This window comes from Bombyx mori, chromosome 28 (genome assembly GCF_030269925.1).
Source record: "Bombyx mori chromosome 28, ASM3026992v2".
Taxonomy (NCBI): Eukaryota; Metazoa; Arthropoda; class Insecta; order Lepidoptera; family Bombycidae; genus Bombyx; species Bombyx mori.
Window position 1 is genome coordinate 451,088 of NC_085134.1, and position 22,392 is coordinate 473,479.

General features: G+C 38.9%; 2 protein-coding genes and 1 non-coding gene across 5 annotated transcripts in view; 1 reads left to right on the forward strand and 2 right to left on the reverse strand.

The window, feature by feature from the left end:
* Positions 1-12,348, forward strand: part of LOC101742711 (electron transfer flavoprotein beta subunit lysine methyltransferase) — a 43,396-nt gene extending 31,048 nt beyond the window's left edge. For 2 of the 3 annotated variants that reach the window (XM_062676776.1, XM_012696655.4), the window contains exons 3-5: positions 9,287-9,417; positions 9,551-9,738; positions 12,191-12,348. In XM_062676776.1, coding sequence (XP_062532760.1) covers positions 9,287-9,417; positions 9,551-9,738; positions 12,191-12,343 — 472 coding nt within the window. In that variant the 3' untranslated portion in view covers positions 12,344-12,348. Of the gene's footprint in view, positions 1-7,117; positions 7,339-9,286; positions 9,418-9,550; positions 9,739-12,190 lie in introns of those variants that run through there. The other variant, XM_062676778.1, reaches the window with a different exon arrangement.
* Positions 9,443-9,514, reverse strand: TRNAA-UGC (transfer RNA alanine (anticodon UGC)). The gene has a single exon. It is a non-coding gene; the product is annotated as a tRNA-Ala (tRNA).
* Positions 12,349-12,838: 490 nt separating the features above from the next.
* Positions 12,839-22,392, reverse strand: part of LOC101743003 (LHFPL tetraspan subfamily member 3 protein) — a 28,081-nt gene continuing 18,527 nt past the window's right edge. Inside the window, exons 2-4 of the mRNA XM_012696653.4 lie at positions 19,019-19,117; positions 18,322-18,468; positions 12,839-13,680 (exon numbers count right to left, since the gene is read on the reverse strand). Coding sequence (XP_012552107.1) covers positions 13,487-13,680; positions 18,322-18,468; positions 19,019-19,117 — 440 coding nt within the window. The 3' untranslated portion in view covers positions 12,839-13,486. The remainder of the gene's footprint in view (positions 13,681-18,321; positions 18,469-19,018; positions 19,118-22,392) is intronic.

Below are 22,392 nucleotides of genomic sequence, written 5' to 3' on the forward strand. Positions count from 1 at the left end.
TGGTAGGACCTCTTGTGAGTCCGCACGGGTAGGTGCCCCCTATTTCCCCTATTGCCCCGCCTATTTCTGCCGTGAAGCAGTAATGCGTTTCGGTTTGAAGGGTGGGGCAGCCGTTGTGACTATACTGAGACCTTAGAACTATATCTCAAGGTGTGTGGCGCATTTACGTTGTAGATGTCTATGGGCTCCAGTAACCACTTAACATCAGGTGGGCTGTGAGCTCGTCCACACAGCTAAGCAATAAAAAAATAAATAAAAAAAAGCCGCCGTCGCCCAAAACATATCTTGTCGGATCCCCCGGATTCACTCTCGGTGCTTTTAGGCCCCTCAAGCACCGGTCACCGTCCTCGTCGATTAAGACGAAGAGCTTGACGAGCGAACTAACCCATAAACACAGCCCGATTCCGATCCGGTGGTAGATTCTCCGAAGCACTGCTCTTGCCAGTGCTACGAGTGTTAGCAAATTCTCTCAGGTTGAGCCCGTGAGCTCACCTACCCATCTGGGCGTAGCTGGAATGACCTCTTAGGCTATGTTTTTCTTTGTTTTTTAGTTTTATTGCTTAAATAGGTAGACGAGCTCACAGCCCACCTGGTGTTAACTGGTTACTGGAGCCCATAGACATCTACAACGTAAATGCGCTACCCACCTCGACATATAAGTTCTAAGGTCTCAGTATAGTTACAACGGCTACCCCACCCTTCAAACCGAAACGCATTACTGCTTCACGGTAGAAATAGATAGGGTGGTGGTACGTAACCGTGCGGACTCACGAGAGGTCCTACCACCAGTAATTACGCAAATTATAATTTTGCGGGTTTCATTTTTATTACACGATGTTATTCCTTCACCGTGGAAGTCAATCGTGAACACTTGTTAAGTACGTATTTCATTAGAAAAATTGGTACCCGCCTCCGGGATTCGAACACCGTTGCATCGCACGATACGAATGCACCGGACGTCTTATCCTTTAGGCCACGACGACTTCTACCAACGAATAAGTAGGGGAAAAAAACCGCGGCGCATACTTACGATACACCTGTCGTCCTCACGTGCGACCGAAAACAATAAATTAGATGGCTCACCACAAAATGAATTATTCACCCAAGGTCATTGGCGTTCAGGTTAATACCCGCCCGTTAATGCCCTTGACTCACTCAAGACAACCTTGAACTTCTTACAGTGCAAGACGTAGAGCTCTCCGAAACCAGAACACTTGTAATATGATAATAAATACAAATTAACTGTCTTAAAAATTTCAACATTAAGATTTAATTTTCATGACGCGCAATGTACAACGTACAAAACTTCAGGTTTTCCGTAACAGTAATATAATGTATCTATACTATATATAATATAATATAATATTAATATTATATGCCCCCCTAAGTCCTACCTTACGTCCGAGTCGACCATCAGACCACGTGGGGGGCGGGCAACGTATACTATATAAACTTATACGGCTAACAAGGCAAAGGCAAACCCAGTAAAATGGAGAATAATTTGAATAATGAACGTATAGGGCCGCTGCCCGGGGGCGATCGCCGGGGCACGTCTGTAGCTGGTGGCGGACGTGGCAGAATGCTAGCCAGCGACTCACGACGTACCGGCTGGTCGGGAGTCGGGGACAGGGGGGTTTGGGGTAGGTCTCCAGATGCTACAGCCGAAGAATTTAACGATGTTGCTTTGCGGGGTAGGGATATGTCTCCCACATGCTCTGCCGGCACATCGTCATCGACCACAGGTTCTATTAACGATGACGCAAGAAGGAAGTGGTCACGAACCGAATTAGATGAGCTTATGTTTTGTTTTTATCTAGCCAAAGCAGGAGGGCCTGGCTATATAAAACGATTAGAAAAGATCTTTAAAGACCGAAATTCACACATCACAAAGTTTAAAAAATTCACAGGAAATACACTATCCAATCAGGCACGAAGCATATTATCACATAATTACATTTCAAAAGAAGTCCTTGAAGAAATTAAAAGTAAAGCAGAACAAGCGTATCTATTACCTGACGTGTACAGTCGTACTGCCTTGCCAGAAACCATCACACAGACAACAGCAAACACTCTACCTGAACCTATTTACACCGCCGATTTACTACATCAAGAAAACTTCACACAACAGACACAGCACATTCACCCACCACCAAATACTGACACTCAAGAACAAACCCTTACATTCACTCAAATAGAACCTACTACACAGCTTACGGATACGATAGCGGACGAAGGAAATGAAATAGGTGAGGTTGTAGTCGATGAAAACCAAGATCCACTTGTGTTAGATTTTTTGCAAATACTAGCAGAAACTAAAGAAATACCCATTGACAACAGAACTTTCTTACCGAAACCCAAATTTAATAAACATTTTATAAAAAACCTTCAAACAATTAACAACTACATACCCACCTTGCTCGAGACAAATCAATCATTACGCGAAATAAATGACGTAATCTACGCAGCTGCTAAGACATTGATAATTAATAATAAACAAACACCTTATACCCCACCCACCATGCAAAAACCGAAACACGAACCACCGTGGAAACGTAGACTGAAACAAAAAATAGAAGATCATAGAAAGGAATTGGGAAGGTTGGTAGAAGTAAAAGCAGGTTCTAATAGTAACAAAATGAGAAATATCAAAAATAAACTATACGAGAAATTCAAAATTCACAATGATCAGGATCTAAATAACACCATTGAGATACTAAAACAAAAAGTTAAGGCTTTAGCAGGTAGACTTCGCAGATATGACGAAATAAACCAAAGGAAAATTCAGAATAAACAATTTGCTGAGAACCAACACAAATTTTTTAGGTCTCTGAATAACTCGCAACACAATCCCACACAAATCCCTTCTCAGTCGGAAATAGAAAACTTCTGGACGACAATCTTATCAAACCCAATATCGTACAACAAAGAAGCTCACTGGATAACACAAATAGCAAATTCATCAAATGAAATAGAGGAACACATATTTGAAGAGATAGATGTGGGAAAATTGAGAACCGCGATCCGAAAATCCCAGAACTGGAAATCACCAGGAATAGACAAAATACATAACTATTATCTCAAATACCTCACTAGTACACACAAATATATAGCCAAACTATTTGATAGGATAATTAAAGGTACCGAAGTCATAGATAGTTGGTTCACAAGGGGCCGAGTTGTTTTAATACCTAAAGACGAAAATACTCAAGACCCGAAGAACTGGCGTCCTATTGCTTGTTTGCCAACTATGTACAAGATTTTAACCTCCATAATAGCCAATGAACTCTACAAACATTGCGATAAAAATAACATCATAGCCCTGGAACAGCGAGGTTGCAGACGCGGGGCACGTGGCTGCAAAGATCACCTCATGATCAACAAAGCCATACTGGAAGATGCACATAAATGCCAGAAGAATTTAAGTACGGCTTGGATTGACTACCGGAAGGCTTTTGATAGCATATCACATGAATGGCTACTCAAAGTACTTGAGCTCTATAAATGTCCACCCGTTGTCAGAAATTTTCTGAGGTTGGTCATGCCCATGTGGAGTGTGGTCATGACGGCTCGCGGTGCGGACGGATCTGTAACCACTGAACCTATATACATCCGACGAGGAATATTTCAAGGTGATTCACTCTCCCCTCTTTTGTTCTGTCTGGGTATCAACCCCATCTCCCAAATTCTCAACCAATACCAATTAAAAGGATATACACTTAAAGACAATAATATAATAAATCATCTCTTATACATGGATGACCTGAAAATTTATTCGAACAGTAAAACAAACCTTAAAGTTTTAATAGATAGTGCAGAAATCTTTACAGGAGATATAGGCATGCAATTCGGGCTAAAAAAATGTAATATTCTACATCTAGTCGCGGGTAGGAGAAAAGAACATCGCGGTCGAGGGCACGTTCTGCTGAGCGGAGACGAGTTCAGGCACCTAAGATTAGATGAGAAGTACAAATACCTAGGGATAGATGAGGCAGGCAAAATCGACCACAATGAAGTCAGGCAACAAATACAAAAAGAATATTTCCGTCGCGTCAAATCCGTCACAGGATCGCAACTCAATGCACGAAATATCTTGCGAGCCTTAAATATATACGCTGTACCGGTTCTTTTGTATACATTTGGCATAATAAATTACAAAACCGTGGACCTCAAGAAGATTGATGTAAAGACCAGAAAGATTTTAGCAATGAATAAAGCACACCAACAGAAAGCAGATGTAGATAGGTTATATATACCGATCGATCAAGGTGGAAGAGGGCTAACAAATCTAGAAACACTATACAAAACACAAATAATCAAATACAAATCATACATAGAAACTGAAAAAGATCATATACTTAGAGCAATAGTGGAACATGATAAAAATAAAAGTAAATATTCAATATTTAAAGAAACACGATCAAATCTAAATGAAATAGGATTACAGCAAAATGAAAAATATACAGACAAAGAATTAAAAAATGCAGTAGTTAAGACAAAAATAGAGGTAATAAAAGCGAAACCGCTCCACGGTCAATTTTACAAAGCAGTACTAGAAAAAGAAAATATCGACAGAGCGCAATCCTTCCAATGGTTCAAAAGGCAACCGGTGTCTCCAGCATTGGAATCAGCCATATTTGCAATTCAAGATCAGGCAGTGGTGACCAGACAACATGAAAGAGACATAATGAAACGCCAAGTTGATGGTAGGTGTCGGTTATGCTGCATTAAAGATGAGACCACACAGCACATTGTCTCAGGATGCGAAAAGCTTGCTGGCACTTATTACACCAAAAGGCACAATAACATAGTGCAATATGTTTTCTGGTCGCTAGCTAAAAAGCATGCGTTTCAGGTCTCCGGCCTGTGGTGGCGAGAACACCTTACGCAGCCGCAGGTTAGGGAGAATGAAGGTGCAAAAATAATGTGGGAGATACCGGTTCAAACCGACGTTACAATAGTTCACAATAGACCAGACATTATTTATATAAACAAAACGGACAACAAAACATACCTCATAGATGTAACAGTTCCCTCAGACTACAATATAGGAGCAAAAGAAATAGAAAAGCTAAGTAAATACCATGCACTCAAAACCGAAATAACCAGATTATGGAAAACACACACAGAAATAGTACCAATAGTAATAGGAGCAACCGGAGTAATAGCCAAAAGCCTACAGAAATACTTAGATAAATTAGATGCAAACATCAACCCACACATCATGCAGAAACAAGCTGCCATACACACGGTCACCATCATCACGAAAGTCTTGGGGGATACGGTCTTCGTAGGAGGGGAAACTGAGCCACCCTTTCCCTGAGGGTCTCGGGGCGGGAGCTCAGTAAACCGAGCCTAGAGCTCGAGTAGAGGAACAAAAACAATAATTAATATTATATTATAATCTATACTAATATTATAAAGAGGAAAGATTTGTTTGTTTGTTTGTTTCGAATAGGCTCCGAAACTACTGGACCGATTTGAAAAATTCTTTTTCCATTAGAAGCCGACATTGTCCCTGATGAACATAGGCTACTTTTTTATTTATTTTTTTATTTTATTTTTTTGGTTTCATGTGTGTTTTAATGTTTCCGAAGCGAAGCGAGGGCGGGTCGCTAGTGTAGTAATATAATGGTGGTTTGTGTTATTGCATTAACTGTTTTATTAACCGATTTCAAAAAAGGAGGAGGTTCTCAATTCGACTGCATGTTTTTTTATGTTTGTTACCTCATAACTTTTGACTGAGTGAATCGATTTTGATGATTCTTTTATTATTAGAAAGCTGACGCTTCCCCTGTGATCCCATTTCAATTTAGTCCAGTTCTGATAATGGTATCCATGAGAAAACGATATAAGTCTAAAATTTGCATTAAGTACGTGCGCAACAAATAGATGAACAACTCAATAACTCAGTATCACGCCAACCGATTTCGATGATTATTGTTTTTAGTGTATATTAATTTGTTTTGGAATATCTTTTTCTTTTCTATTTGAAGTCGGTTTTTGTTAAAGCATGTCGTCTATTTACAATTATTTAAAAAAATAAACATATTGAAAATTGTGTTTCAATATCGTTTGTACAAAAACAAACGCTAAAAATGGCGTCTCAGTCACAAGGACTACCATATCTGTCTCTAGTTGTAATAACACATCCAGTACACGTGAAATGCTGGCATTGTATCTTTCAGTGTTAACTTTAGCAATAAACAAACTTCTGCATAACATTAAATTCCGAGTAACATAAAAGCGTTTCGGGGAAACTATACGTTCGACGAATAATACTGGAATCTCATTAAGGGGTTGCGGATAATCTTATTTCCACGAATTCAGTCGTCTGGAGGGTGGCTGTGTCTTCCGAGGGATGGATTCTCAGAAGCGTGACTCACATCGCTTCTTAACCAGATACGGATTTATTTGCCACTAGAGATTTTTCACAACTCACCCCCGCTTAATATGGGAATACGAAAATAGTGGACATTTATTGTTATTAATTGTCTATTCTATTCTTTTTAAAATCCAATAGTTGCGACCTTGAAAAAAGAAATTCAATATTTTAATTTTTACGAAAGAACCATAAATATGTAGTTTTGTGATAAGTAGTTGCCAATTAAATTTTTAAGGAATTCCCTTATCCGACTAACAATCACGTTAAAAATTAGTCAGCCATTTCGGATCTATGCAAAAGCACAAGTTTCGCTGGACTTCTAGACTAGATGCGACTTCTCGAGAGCTCACTGAAGCTCAGTAAGTTACCCCCAGTTTATTGGGGCATTCTTTTTATTTCATCTCAACTCATCTCCTTTCGTTTCATTCCATCTCCTTTAAATGAATTGAATTTCTTTCATTTAGTCCTCTTGCATTGTTAATAGTGTATCTAAAATAGAGTAACAAAAATTGATTTTCTTTATAAACTTGACGCTGGTAACAATAGCACTACAACGCACTACAAGAAGACAAGTGTAATTTATGAAAGAAAATATGAAAATTACTATTGAGCTACAAAATCACAAGACGACACTTGAATTCAATTTATATTCAGTCAAAAAAGTATAGGAAATGCATGATTTGGTTATGGTCCAAAACTCAATATTTTGTTTTTGGGTTGTCAGATTGGCACTACTGTTTTACCATTTTGGCCCGGAGTTTCAGTTGTATCTGTTATTTAGATTAAATACAGTTTTTTTTTATATCATATCTAGTGTATATCGAGAATTTCATAATGGACAAAAACAACGAACAAATGGTCTGTCTTAAATTTTGCATCGCCAATGAAATTTCGTATTTCGAGTCGCAGAACGCTTATGGTGAATCGAATTTTTCAAAAACACGTGCTCATGAATGGTAAAAAGCGTTCAAATGCTGTCGAGATGTGATGAAACATTTGCCTCGCTCTGCTAGACCATCATTGTGAACGAATTGTTGATCAAAAACTCAACAAATGCCATCGAGCAACCACCCGATAAGGCTCCACAATAGAATTCCTTATTTGAGTCGTCTATTATCAAAGGTGGCAATCTGTGCATTTGGACAAAAAAATGTTATTGATATGGCGATACAGATTGATTTGAATATAATCGTCTCCTTCAAAGAATACGGTTCAAAACCTGCATTAAATAAAGTATTAACTTAACCTGTTATTTATCTAAGATGTCGTTCAGAAGAGTTTTGTGCCTGCCAATGGAATACAAAGTCAATAATTCGTTTTTCTGATTTACCAATAATTGTCCAAAAGTCACATTGCCGGCTTTGATAATAGTCGACTCATTTATCTTAAACTCAAATCACCACTTCGTGGATCACGTTTTCATTCGTTAGAAGACATAAAAGAGAATTCGCGGCGAAAACCGAACTCAATTCCCGAAAAACATTTTTTGTTTTTATGATTGGATTACTCGTATTCGTTCGCGTAATTATATCGTTTCTAAAGGAGCATATTTACTTTGAAGGTGATAGAATGAAATTGGATAAATAACTAACATTTTGTGAAATATTCCTCTATTCCCGGTACTTTGTTGACAGAGTATGTAGTATGTACAAAAAGTATCCAACTTCATTCACAGTTCGATTTAGGTCTTTTGAAATTCAATTCAAATTCAAAATCATTTATTTCAACTTAGATGTCAGCATAACACACTTGTTGAATGTCAAAATATAAATAAAAATGTTAACTCCACCACCGGTTCCAAAAAGAGCCACAGTCCTGAGAAGAACCGGCGAAACAAACTCAGCGGGCTTTTTTTTGTTTTTTTTCTCAAATATTTTCTTCTTTTTTTTTTTTAACGTAGGTATCAATAAACATTTGCTTAATTATGTATCCTGCATATGTTTCCAATAAAATGAATCGGGGTCACTGAATTCGTTGAAAATGTATACTCAAAACATTTTGATCTCAATTTACTAAAACAACAGAATTAATAATACCTGTATTAAACAAAGTGGTCGTTGTAGTTTTCGGAATTACCAAAAACGTTTTTTCAAACGAGAAGCTAATTAACATTGTCATGAAAACACGTTAATTAATATCCTTAACAACACAAATTGGTATGAATTTTACTTGGAATCACATTAATTTTGTTTAATAATAGTTAAAATAATGTTAAATTTTGCTATATTAATTTGTATTTATGCAAATTGACTAATTTTTCCTGTTTATTTGTATTTATCAGTTGAGTATAGTGTTTTTTGTAGGAAAATTTGTAGAAATTATTTAATAAATGTTCACTACGTAATTATTATTTTACAATCACTTGTGTTTTCGATTCACAATTATTATTAGAACAAAAAAATCAGCTGTAAAATGCAACCTGCCATCTAGTAGTAAACAAAACAAATATTTTAATTAACTATTTGACAACAGATGGCGCAAGAATTCGAAAAGCCTGAAATTTTACAAATCATATTATTCAAAATAAGGTAGCCATACCTGTATAGATTTACAAGAAAAATCGAACTTAAAAAAAATTAATAGGTACCTAGAGATATCATTCAGAAAATCAGTTTTGTACTGAAATTATTTTCGTTCTCATTAAAAAAATTCAGATTGTTGTATGTTAAAACAGCACTCATTGGGATATTCACAAGGCCCATTTAAAAAAAACGGCTCTTTTCTGGTTTATGTTTCGTCCGTGTGCACACCCTCCCATGGCAGGTTCATTGAAAGTGTCGACGCTAGCGCCCCCTGTCGCCGCTACGCCCACACCCTGCATCATGGGTAAAGCCGCTTCTGACTTCTGCCTGTTCAAAACACAATCGAAATTTGCAATTAAGTGATTTATGCTGCTTGTTACAGGTACATACTAGACAACCAAGACTTGGTAAAAGATCGTAATGTATTAGACATTGGATGTGGTTGCGGAGCGGGATCAATTGCGGCCGCTAAAATGAAGGCAAAATATGTTTTGGCCAACGACATTGACCACCGTGAGTAAAAGAATTACAAAAAGCTTGGAGATGCCGGGGATCGAACCCGGGGCCTTTCACATGCAAAGCGAACGCTCTACCACTGAGCTACATCCCCTGTTAGACACAGAATGAAATATCTAATTTATTTCAGATGCACTTGCAGCAACACATCTGAATGCAAATTTAAATGGAGTACTAATTGATACTAGTTCCAAGAATTTAATTGGTACAAAATGTGAAGAGTTCAATGTGATTTTGATCGGTGATATGTTTTACGATGAAGATTTTTCTCAGACACTATTCAAATGGCTAATTAAATTGCACGAAGCAGGAAAAACGGTAAGTTTCATATTTAATTTTGTAGTTGCGCTCGTAAGGAATAGTACTGCGGTCATTGACCCCGACATTCCCGTACAAGATATTTGAACCTTGAATTTTAGAAACTGCCAATTTCATTGATAAACTTTTAGTACAGAGGAGCCGATACTTGCAATGCACAGTCCGACTGACCTTAGAATAGGGGTACCTACTCGACAGCTTCTAGCTAGTGTTACCTCTAATGTCGCCTCCATCTTTAGACATGAGATCTAAGCTTCAATTTGTATTATGTAACAACTGTCGCTCTCTTCAAACTGTAACTAAGGGACACGTCATTACGGGTCCTTCCGATCCACTAACGGTGCTTTTACGTACCTCAAGCACCAGTCACCGTTCTCGTCAAACCTGTCGCTTGTGACTAAGGGCTTGACGAGTAAACTAACCCACAGACACAGCACACTGAGTTTCTCGCCGAACCTTCTCAGTGGGTCGCGTTTCCGATCCGGTGGTAAATTCTGCGAAGCACGGCTCTTGCTAGGGTTCGTGTTAGCAACGTTAGCTCTCCTACTAGTTAAGGTTACGCTGAAATAGCCTCTCAAGGCTATAGGTAGGAAAAAAAAGTAACTAAGGACAGCTTGACGGCAGAACTAGGTAGAATTGTGGTACATATCCGGACAGGCGTGCTATACGCCCGCCACCTATTATAAATTTACAGGCTACATAATTAATTTATCGCGGAGAACGTAAATGATCCCGTGGTAAGTAGATACGTGCCTCTCTGCGGGCTTCGAACACCGGACACAGTAGCTTGTTATGGTTTTGTACACCGAAGTGACGTCCTTTGAACCGTGGCGACTTCAAAAATTTAATTTTAAACAATAAAACTTATGTAATAAAACATTAAAAGGAGCGAGTGCTTCTGTAGAGTCTTTAAATTTCCCTGAATATTTGCATCGATTGCTTTTTAATTACTGCACCAGTTTTGTTTGAAAACATTAAGTACATACTTATATTAGACAATACAAGAATGTAGCGTAATTGATATTAAATCGGGTAACTGATAAATGATAGTTTCATAAATATTTGATGACATTTTAATGCGATTTTAATAGTACAGTCAAAATCTGTTATAACAACATCGAAGGGACTGCTCATATTCAGTCGTAAAAACCGATAGTCGTAACAACCGGTGATGTTTAATGTGTATCGTGCAAGTACAAACAAATCGATAGGGAATTATTGGAAAAATATATTTACATAATACGCGATTTTTCTTTAATATTAATTTGTTTTCTTATTCTTTGCGAGATTTTGAAAGTTTCACGAATAACTCCACAAAGTTTTGGTGCGTCTTGTGTGTAGATAAGTAACAAACTAACTGAAGAGGTATGAAGAAGTGGGCTTTGACTACCGCATGCACGTGTTTTGTTTCTAAGAATTAGAAAAGACCCTACACTAAACTAAATCCTATTGTTTTCTTTCCTAATTTTAAAAGCCATTGAAGACAAATGTGGATACCTATTCAAATTGTTTACAATACAGCTTAGCCGGTCGTTCTAACAGATCTAATTCTCCGAAATATTAGTTAAATGTCGTCGTTTTATGAGGTATGTCGTTATTACCAATGTCGTAGAAAGCAATATTTTTAATAAGGCGGTCATATGGCATTCAGCCGGGACCTTTGTTCTTGGTTATTATAACCGGCATGTTGTATTAAACGATGTCGCAGTAAACGGTTTTGACTGTATTACTTAATGATTAGGTATACCTGTATCAATAGAGTAAACCCGATATTACCAAATTTTGTGTGCAATGTCAGAAAAGTGACAGGAATCATTTGCAAAATGTTGTGTTAATACATACTAATTAGTCTAATTATAGTTTGTTGAATATAGATAGCTTAATGCGCTCCGAACTGGCAGTGATATGGCTACGACTATATTCTGATGAAAAATAAAATCTAGTATTTTTTAACATTTTTCGATAGTCAAATTTTTCAAAGAGAACACACCTCGGGAAGTCTGTCAGTCTGTCGATCATTATGTCTGTCAATCAGTCCGTTGGCTATCTCGAGCTGGAACTCCAGCACCATTTGACGTAGGGTGATCCCTGAGATTGTCTAAGTTCTATCCGCGAGTCAAAGAATCTAATTTACAAGATACCAGATTGACTGTTTAATCCCTCAACCTTTCCTTCTCAGAGGAGCAAGCCTTGAGTTTCTTTACGGTTTCTCTGTCGTGGAACTTCATTCCGAATCGGTAAAAAACAAGTAGTCTTCAAGACCTTACCATAGTCATCATCGCTGATAACAGACGGCGACTAGGTACCACCTTCATATTATTTGTAGTCTTTAGCTAGTCATTGGATTTCTCATTAGAAACTCTTTTCTATTCACGTTTGAAGAGGAACAATAGCATCCGGGGAACAGGGCGTTCATGAGAGATTTTATTGCGTCAATTGTGAATATTTGTAGATACTAATAGGAGATCCAGGTCGTCACGGCTTGACAGAGAAGCGTAGACGACATGTGCAGATGCTCGCCGAGTACAAGATGCCCAGGGAGAGCCAAGAGGAGAACAACGGTTTTACGAAGACTAAAGTTTGGAAGTTAAATAAATTGATTTGAACTGGTTTCTTATTTCTTTCAACGTATTACTGTTCCAGTCCGCTTCGGCCGCCAAGCAATTCTTAACTACTGATACCATCCACCCCACGCTTTTTTTACAATAAAATCATTTTTTGTTACACTGTTTTTAATTCAAATTTATTAAAATTTATTTTCTATTTTTTAGTTGGATTTTCTATAAAAGCATATTTTTTTATATTATTTGTTTTCTGATTAAAGTATTTATTGGTGGCCGGAAGGCCTTTCCAGTTTCACCAGGACAGGTGAGCGAGCAGCAAAGGCTCAGCCACTATGGTGTGGTCAACTACACACAAGCGTTCGTACGGACCATAGATAATATTAAGTGTATTATCTATGGTTCTGAGCTTAGATCCCCTTGCCTTTCTTAATAAGGAAAAATTGTACAAAAAAAAATTTCTATAGCGCTGGAGACGCGGGAGGAAAACGGGTTACGATATTTTATTTTGAGGTTCACGTTCAAAGTTAGACAAAGAAAACGCTTATAAAACTTTTTATTATTCACAAAATACAAAAGGCTTTCTACAAGGCACTAGTTGGTTAGTTTGGGTTTCGTTACGTTGTAAAGTCGCTACAGTTCACACAGTTCGTACTTATGCACTAGTCGGTAGGACGCGAAGAAAACCTCTACCGCTCCCTCTCAGAAGTTACCATAAATTTAATCCGTTCTTTTTTTCATTAATTTAAGTAAATTTACCATACCATCCGAAAATCTAGTGTTAAAGTATATAACCGATGGTTTTTATTACCTAAATATAATAACAAATGTTAGGTACAAAATCTTACAGCTAAATCTAAATTATTTACATTTTAGTTTAACAAATATATACTTAAAATATAATTTTAGTTCAATAAATTTTAATTTAATTTGTTCAACCGTTTTGTACGTTACAAGTTTATTTATAAGACTTCACTTATTAAGTACTAGATGTTACAATTAAAAGTATATTGTAATTCATTAAAACTACACCTGTATTTTCTTCCTTCTCTAGTGTACAGATTTGAAATAATTTATAAAAGCGCCATCTCGCGGAAATTACCGGTACTATTTATTAAAAAGTACAGTGCCATCTAGCGGCAGTGAACACAATGCTCGGACGGATTTTTAAACGCTTTACAGTTGAATTATAATTGATAATTATGCATAGTGTTCGCGTACATTCCGTGTTTGGATCGCGCGGTGCGTCCTGAGTAGTGAGAGTACGTGTCCATGTCCATGGGCGCGTGCGGGTGCATGATGAGCACGGGCTGCAGCGCCAGAGACTTCCTAGAGCCGCTAACAGATGTCGCGTCCGTCACGTAGCCGTTGTTCACCTCACCTGCAATTGAGAATATGACATTTTGTATGACGAGAGCCAGGACCATATATTATATATATTAAAATTGAATGCCAGGACTCCTCACTTGGTAGCAGCCAGACCGAGTGCATTATTATAATTTGCGTAATTACTGGTGGTAGGACCTCGTGTGAGTCCGCACGGGTAGGCACCACCACACTGCATATTTCTGCCGTGAAGCAGTAAAGCGTTTCGGTTTGAAGGGTGGGGCAGCCGTTGTAATTACACTGAGACCTTAGAACTTATATCTCAAGGTGGGATGCGCATTTACGTTGTAGATGTCTATGGGCTCCAGTAACCACTTAACACCAGGTGGACTGTGAGCTCGTCCACCCATCTAAGCAATAAAAAAAAACCTTTTACAAACCACGATATATTATTGTATTTCTGATGCGCGTACTTCACTCCCGCGATTTTATGATCCAACAATATTTATGCAATTTGCATAAGTAAAATTATTTGCAAACCTTTATCACTAGGTCTCACAGAAGGGACATATTCAACATCTAAGTTGTTTTATTTTAACAATTAAAGCTTATTTAATGGTTTGAGTTCGCGTTTTTTTACTATCATTACATTAATTCTGTCATTTCGAATTCTCAACAGTTTTCTTGGTCGCAAAAACAAAACGTTTTTTATTTATTTATTTACTACTTAGACGGTTGGACGATCTTACAGCCCACCTGGTGTAAAGTGGTTACCGGTTATCGTACATAAGTCTCGCGCAAAGAACGTATTCTTGAGATATTAGTTAGTTGTTTTCACTTGGTCATGTACGTAGCTTAATCAGAGATGCATTGGTGTCGCCCGCCGTGGCAACCGTGATGGGAGCGGCCGCTGACGTTTGCTCCTGACCCAGATACGAACCAGGCCACTTAAGGTTTTCTTTATTGCATAGATGAGTGGACGAGCTCACAGCCCACTTGGTGTTAAGTGGTTACTGGAGCCGGTAGACATCTACAACGTAAATGCGCCACCCACCTTGAGATATAAGTTCTAAGGTCTCAAGTCTCGGCTGCCCCACCCTTTAAACCGAAACGCATTACTGCTTCACGGCAGAAATAGGCGGGGCGGTGGTACCTACCCGTGCGGACTCACAAGAGGTCCTACCACCAGTTTTGCGGGTTCGATTTTTATTACACATTATTATTCCTTCACCGTGGAAGTCAATCGTGAACATTTTTTAAGTACGTATTTCATTAGAAAAATTGGTACCCGCCTGCGGGATTCGAACACCGGTGCATCGCTACACACGAATGCACCAGACCTCTTATCCTTTAGGCCACAACGACTTAGATTTTAGTGGTTACTGGTAGAGTGGAAGGAAGGGGTCGCGGAACCACAGACCCGTGTGATGGTCTGACCAGGTCTGCATCGCTTTCGGAGCCACCTTCAACGACACTCTTTCAGTAGCCGAATACAAAACTAGAGCATGACATCGCGACAACGAAAATCACGCACGAAGGTCACGACCCTCGGACATGAGGGGGAGGATCACGCCAGACTACCAGACACACATACCAGATCAGAACCGCTTATCTGGAACGTCTTGAACAGAAAACTGTCTCCGATCTCGGGGTACCGGGTTTAGTCATAGTAACAACCATTACGCCAACAAAACAATAGAAATAGAGGATGGGTAAATTGAAAAAATGAGGGAACGGTAAAGATACCTACAAACACTCGAACAGCGAATTAGACGCGAGAAAATATTAATTTATATATTATTATTTTTATCCTACCTATGCTGATAGCCTTGATAGGCTATTTCAGCTTCACCCTAAGGTGTGTAGGTGAGCTCACGGGGCTCAAACCGGAATGTTGCTAACACTGACCCTCGCAAGAGCAGTGCTTCGCAGAATCTACCACCGGATCGGAAACACGACCCACTGAGAAGATCCGGCGAGAAACTCAGTGGGCTGTGTCTATGGGTTAATTAATAATTAATATTTAATAATTAGGGCTCTTCGAGCCCTTCGTCGCAAGCGATGGGTTCGACGAGGGCGGTGACCGTATATATCACATTTGCTAACAAAATAATAGAAATAGAGGATGAGTGAATTGAAAAATTATAAATTTTTTTTTTATGGATTTTATGACCTGGTAACTAAGACCTTTAAGTCATGTCTTATTTTAATTTATATTCTTATTTTTATGATAAATGATAATATGAAGTGAAATGAAATGAAGATGATTAATTTGAGGCATTAATCAACTGGGATGACATTAAATGAAATGAGATGATATGGAATGAAATATAATCGCAGTAAAATGGTGGTCATTTACTGAGATTTGAAAAATAATAATGAGGAAATCGTAAAGTTATCCCTCAAACCTTCGAACAGCGAATTAGACGCGAGAAAATATTAATTTATATATCACATTTGAGGTCGCCACCGGTCGTATGCTCCTTTAAGCATTTTATTATGCGTGACATGTAACACTAACACGCTTCTATTACTTAATCTCCGAAAGATTCTAACCTCGACTCTAATTCCGATCAAATATTCAAATTTCTAATTTAATTGGCGTTCGTAAAATGAATTTATGTAATTTTTAGGAATTTCGATAAGGTGTTGCAGTAATAGCGCTCTGGTGGGTGCGGTCGGACTTCGGGGCGTTTCGAAAGAATACGATTTGTGCACAGGTACCAGCGACATGTCAGATACGCGAACCCTCGGGTTAGAAGTTCGATAGAGGTAGTAGTCGTCGTGGCCTAATGGATAAGACGCCGGGTGTATTTATATCGAGCGATACCACTGTGCCGGTGTTCGGATCCCGCAGACAGACTTATTTTTGAAATCAAATACACACTTTTATTGCTTAGATGTGTGGACGAGCTCACAGCCCACCTGGTGTTAAGTAGTTACTGGAGCCCATAGACATCTACAAAGTAAATGCGCCACCCACCTTGAGATATAAATTCTAAGGTCTCAAGTAAAGTTACAACGGCTGCCCCGCCCTTCAAACCGAAACGCATTACTGCTTCACGGCAGAAATCGGCGGGGTGGTGGTACCTACCCGTGCGGACTCCCAAGAGGTCCTACCACCAGTAAAAACCACTTAACAACTGTTCACGATTCATTTCCACGATGAAGGAATAAAGTCGTTTAATAAAAATCAAAACCGCAATAATTCATTATAATTTGCGTAATAAATAGGCTATTTGTTACTTCGACTTAATATCTCAATGCGAATGGCCGCATTTAGGTACGTTGTAGATGTCTATGGGCTCAGGTAGCCAATTAACACCAGGTGGGCCGCGAGCTTATTCACCTGACTGAATAATCTATACTTATATATAAAAATGAATTGCTGTTCGTTAGTCTCGCTAAAACTCGAGAACGGCTGGACCGATTTGGCTAATTTTGGTTTTGAATTATTTGTGGAAGTCCAGAGAAGGTTTAAATTAAATTAATTAAATAAAAATAAATTTGTTTTTCCTTTGATGTGTCCCCCGTCGGACGGATTCCTTTTGTTTATTTTAAGTTTATTTTATACAAAAGTTTAGATCTTTTATTTATCTATTGAGGCACTACGAAGTCTGCCGGGTCAGCTAGTAAACAATTAAGTAACAAATTTTCCATATTTTTTGGGTAGACAGATATGCATACCTAAAAAACACAATTGATTTTAACGTTACCACAAAAATAATGTCCATACTTAACCAGCGCTTAATTTTAGTGACCACGAGAAGTATGGACTGTTCCGTTACGTTACACAGAAAATAATAAAGTGAAAATAATAAAAGCGTAGAATAACGCGTGAAGCGTATTTAATTTAAAACAGTTTGTTTGATCGTTATTTATTTTAAATTCAAAGTTAGAATTACAAACAATCTGGATAGTTCGATGCTTATTTGTTTAAAGGATTATTGTTTTTTTTTTAAATATGTTTATGAGTGTTTATTTCCGTTCACTTCGCCCTCTACCGCCCCTAAGTGTGGGGGGCGGGAGGACACACCCAGAGTTGTAACTTCGTACAGTATTTTAATTTCTTAGATGGGTAAACGAGCTCACAGCCCACCTGAAGTAACCGGTTACCGAAGCCCATAGACATCTATAACGTAAATGCGAGCCACCTTGAGATTATAAGCTCTCAGTATAGTTACAACGGCTGCCCCAACCTTCAAAACGAAACGCATTACTGCTTCACGGCAGAAATAGGCAGGGTGGTGGTACCTACCCGTGCGGACTCAAACGAGGTCCTACCACCAGTATTACTGTCGGCACAACGGGGACGGTAGCCACTCAGAATTCCTCGACGGTACTGACATAACCGATGTCCATAGACCAAAGTGAACATTTCTCATAATCAATAAAAACACTATTTATTAGTTCCGGTCATCGTTCTCACCGAAACCGTCGCTTGCGACGAAGGGCTCGACGAGTAAATTAACACAGACACAGCCTACTGAGTTTCTCGCCGGATCTTCTCAGTGGGTCGCGTTTCCGATCCGGTGGTAGATTCTGCGAAGCACTGCTCTTGCTAGGGTTCGTGTTAGCAATACCCCCGGTTTGAGTCCCGAGAGCTCATCTACACGTTAGGGCGAAGCTGAAATAGCCTCTAAAGGCTTTAGAAGTCATGTTATAGGTAAGGTTGTCGGCGATGAATTCCGCATACCTTTGTATAGCGACGGCGGCGGGTACCCGGCGTCGGGTCGCAGCCGCACGTGCCGCGTGGCCAGGATGAAGGCGAGCGCAGACAGCACCGCGCCGTCTAGACACCCTATCGCGGCCAAGATGTACGCCCAGCGTATGTGGCAGCCACCTGGAACAGAATGGATATAAGTGTTACCGATTCACTTCGATAAAGCGGCACGACACGAGAACCCTCGTATCGTGGCCGCCGGTAACTACATTCCCGATCCTGCGGACAGAATGGAAAGCAGTCGACGTCGCCCAAACACGTCATTTCGGATCCTCCCGATTCACTAACGGTGCTTTTAGGTACCTTAAGCACCGGTCATCGTTCTCGTCGAACCCATCGCTTGCGATGAAGGGCTCAGCGAGTAAATTAATCCGCAGACACAGCCCACTGAGTTTCTCGCCGGATCTTCTCAGTAGATTCTGCGAAGCACGGCTCTTGCTAGGGTTCGTGTTAGCAACGTCGTCAGGTTGCTAACACTCACATCAAGTGAGCCCCGTGAGCTCACCTACTAGTTGAGGTTACGTTGAAATAGCCTCTCAAGGCTCTCAGATTAGGTACGATCAAAAAAAAAGCAGAAATAGGCGGGGTGGTGGTACTTACCCGTGCAGACTCACAAGGGGTCCTACCAGCAGTAAAGGTAGAACGATTCCTAAAAGTTGATATAACTGACCTAGTTTATATTGGTCGGCTGTGGGGCCGCACGTCTCCTGGACTGAGGTCTCGTTCCAGCCGGCCGGGTACACCGCCACTCCGCCGACCAGACTCAGAGCTGAAATAAAACAACATAGGTAACCATTACACACATACCGGTTTCTTCATTACTGTTTTATTACAACGTTGTGAAAGACTGCATTTCGTCTTAATACATTTTTATTGCTTTAAAAAAATAAAACAACTTATTTTATCCGCTTCATGATCAGACGTTACATTTCAATACTTTTGTGCTAATTTTGAAAGAATATGTAGGTACTGATATTCAAGATTCGTGAAAATATGTAATATAACCAAATTAAAGACTTTTATAGGATGAATATGACTCGTTTTATATTATATTAATTAAAATGTTATTAATCTATGTCAAAAATCATCTGTTTAATGTAAATCTGTTGCCTACTATTTTCATTTCGCGCCTGTTAGTAATCTATGATTAAAATTTAAGATATTTATGAAAATGTTATCTAAGAAACAATGAAAAATTGTACAATGGAGTTTTGTCATTGTGTGTCACTATTAAGGAATTCTTCCTAAACAGGGATAGCCTAATCTCTCCGTAAACAGAAGAAGGCCGCTTCAGATTTCTTTTAATTGTATTTACTGCTTATAACAAGCATGAGTTCAGAAATCGTGTAGACGAGAATTATTCGTATGACGCACTGGACCTTAGTAACTATCAGAAGGGAAAGTTTTCAATGGGACGCTTGATTTGCGTTCAGTTTCACTATAATTATGTTGAAAACTTCGTAATACCGGACAGTGTTGCCAGTGGTGACAATGTAATTTTGCTGATAACTTTTTTTTAACTTTATGCGCAAAGGGTATCTTGACGGACTTAATGCTTAAAGCTTTCTCTATCACTCAACCAAAGTGATAACAATAGGGAATGCTGTGGTGGTACTGTTTTATGGAAAATAAAATCTATACTAAGATTATAAAGTTGAAGAGTTTGTTTGTTTGAGCGCGCTAATCTCAGAAACTACTGGTCCGATTTTAAAAATTCTTTCAGTGTTAGACAGCCCATTTATCGAGAAAGGCTATATATATGCTATATAACATCACGGTAAGACCAATACAAGTGGAGCACCAATAAAGAATGTTTCAAAATAAGGGTTTAAATAGATCTTTAACATTCTACAATTCTAAAATATTTTCACTTTCTACGTAAATGAAGTTGGGGGTAAAATTTAGCGTTATGCCAAAGTAACTATTCCACGCGGACGGAGTCGCGGGCAAAAGCTAGTATTATAATATATGCATATTATACATATGTATACTGCCAATTTATAAATCCTACGTGTCATACGTATGGTTAAACCGAAAATACCTATATGGAAGATGAGTATAATTCATGTTTTTTTTATTATTGAAGTCCACTAGCGAACTCACATAAGCACGGCTATGCAGACAATATTCAGAGTCTGTGTCTGTATGACGAGAAAATTAACCCACAGACACAGCCCACTAAGTTTCTGGTCGGATCTTCTCAGTGGGTCGCGTTTCCGATCCGGTGGTTCTTGCTTAGCAACGTCAGGTTTGAGCCCCGTGAGCTCACCTACTAGTTAAGGTTACGCTGAAATAGCCTCTCAAGGCTCTCTCCCTAGCCTCGGCCTCTAAGGAGGGTGGCGGCATTCACATTGTTTATGTCTATGGCTCCATAACTGCTTCGCACCAGTGGCCCGTGAGCTCGTATAGCGATCAAACCTTCAGTTCCCTTTGGCTCGTGTACTACTTAGTTACACATATGTATGTATGTAAGCTACTACGCACGTAACTATATAAGCACATTTGCAATTATTTCCCCGGCATGTAGTGAAAGGTGTCATTCACAGAATCACATCGTATGTAATTGAATAATTTCGCAATTACAAATCACATTACATACTCGTACGTGATACAGTTGCGATGTGCGAATTATCATTTGGATTTCCGCATTTTGTGGGTTGCAAAGATTTTTATTATATTTATATTACTGTGTCGTTTCATATTAATGTCTATAAGTGTTCCTGAAAGTCTTGGAAGGATCTCCTTCTTGTCTTTATAACACAATCTAAACAATATATTTTACTTATGACGACGCTTGCAGCTGAAAGTATGTATTGTACTTTTTGACGAAGCATGTTGCTGATAACTCTATTTCTGTAATCTGACGAAGCGTGTTGCGGATAATAACATGTACTTTTAGGTTAGGAATATTGTGTTCTTTTTTTTTGTTAAGAATTATCTCATTAAAATCTAAACAATGTTCATACTGCTACTCAGCTTGAGACATGAGGTTGAGTATAAATCCTATTACGCTAATTCTAAAGACCAAAATAAACGCTGGAAATAAATTTGTTGGTTTTAGAGTCACGTTTGAAATCATTAGGCCTCCTGTAGAGTCAAACACGAAAATCTATCGAATTCGTAATGTAAATGTGTCGAGTTCTCGATACGAAAACTGCCTATTTCTGCCGTGAAGCAGTAATGCGTTTCGGTTTGAAGGGTGGGGCAGCCGTTGTAATTATACTTGAGACTTCAGAACTTGTATCTCAAGGTGGGTGGCGCATTTACCTTGCAGATGTCCATGAGCATCCAGTAAACACCAGATGGGCTGTGAGCTCGTCCACCCATCTAAGCAATAAAAAAAGTCATTACATTAAATGGTAGTACTCAATAGCCCGCCTTCGAGGTTTACGTTACCGTTGTGCTCAGTGCGAGTTTTTTAACGTTCTCGATAGCGTAAAAGTTAACTCAAACTTGTATGCAATAGGAACAGCACCCCTAGCGGCAAACGTAGACAAAAGTTCCAGCTCCATACAAATTTAAGTTAACTTTTACGCTATCGAGAACGTTAAAAAACTCGCACTAAGCATACGTGTATGTGAAAACAATTTTCGTGCTCTCGATCATGAGTATAAGTTTCGAGTTTCGAGAATGTGACGAATCAATTGCAAAATGAAAGTAAATAAATTCATTCGCGCTGCTGAAATTTATTCTTTTTACGGACGACGGCAGGGGCGTTTTTTTTTTTTTATTGCTTAGATGGGTGGACGAGCTCCCAGCCCAACTGGTATTCAGTGGTTAGTGGAGCTTATAGACATCTACAACGTAAATGCGCCACCCACCTTAAGATATAAGTTCTAAGATCTCAGTATAGTTACAACTGCTACCCCCCCTTCAAACCGAAACGCATTACTGCTTCACGATAGAAATTGGCAGGGTGGTGGTTCCCACCGGACTCACTAGAGGTCCTACCACCAGTAAAAAATTTAAATTTAAAAACCATTTTTTCACGATACGAATACTTTTTCGATAGTCATTCGTGTTCTAACCTCGTGCATGTTTGTC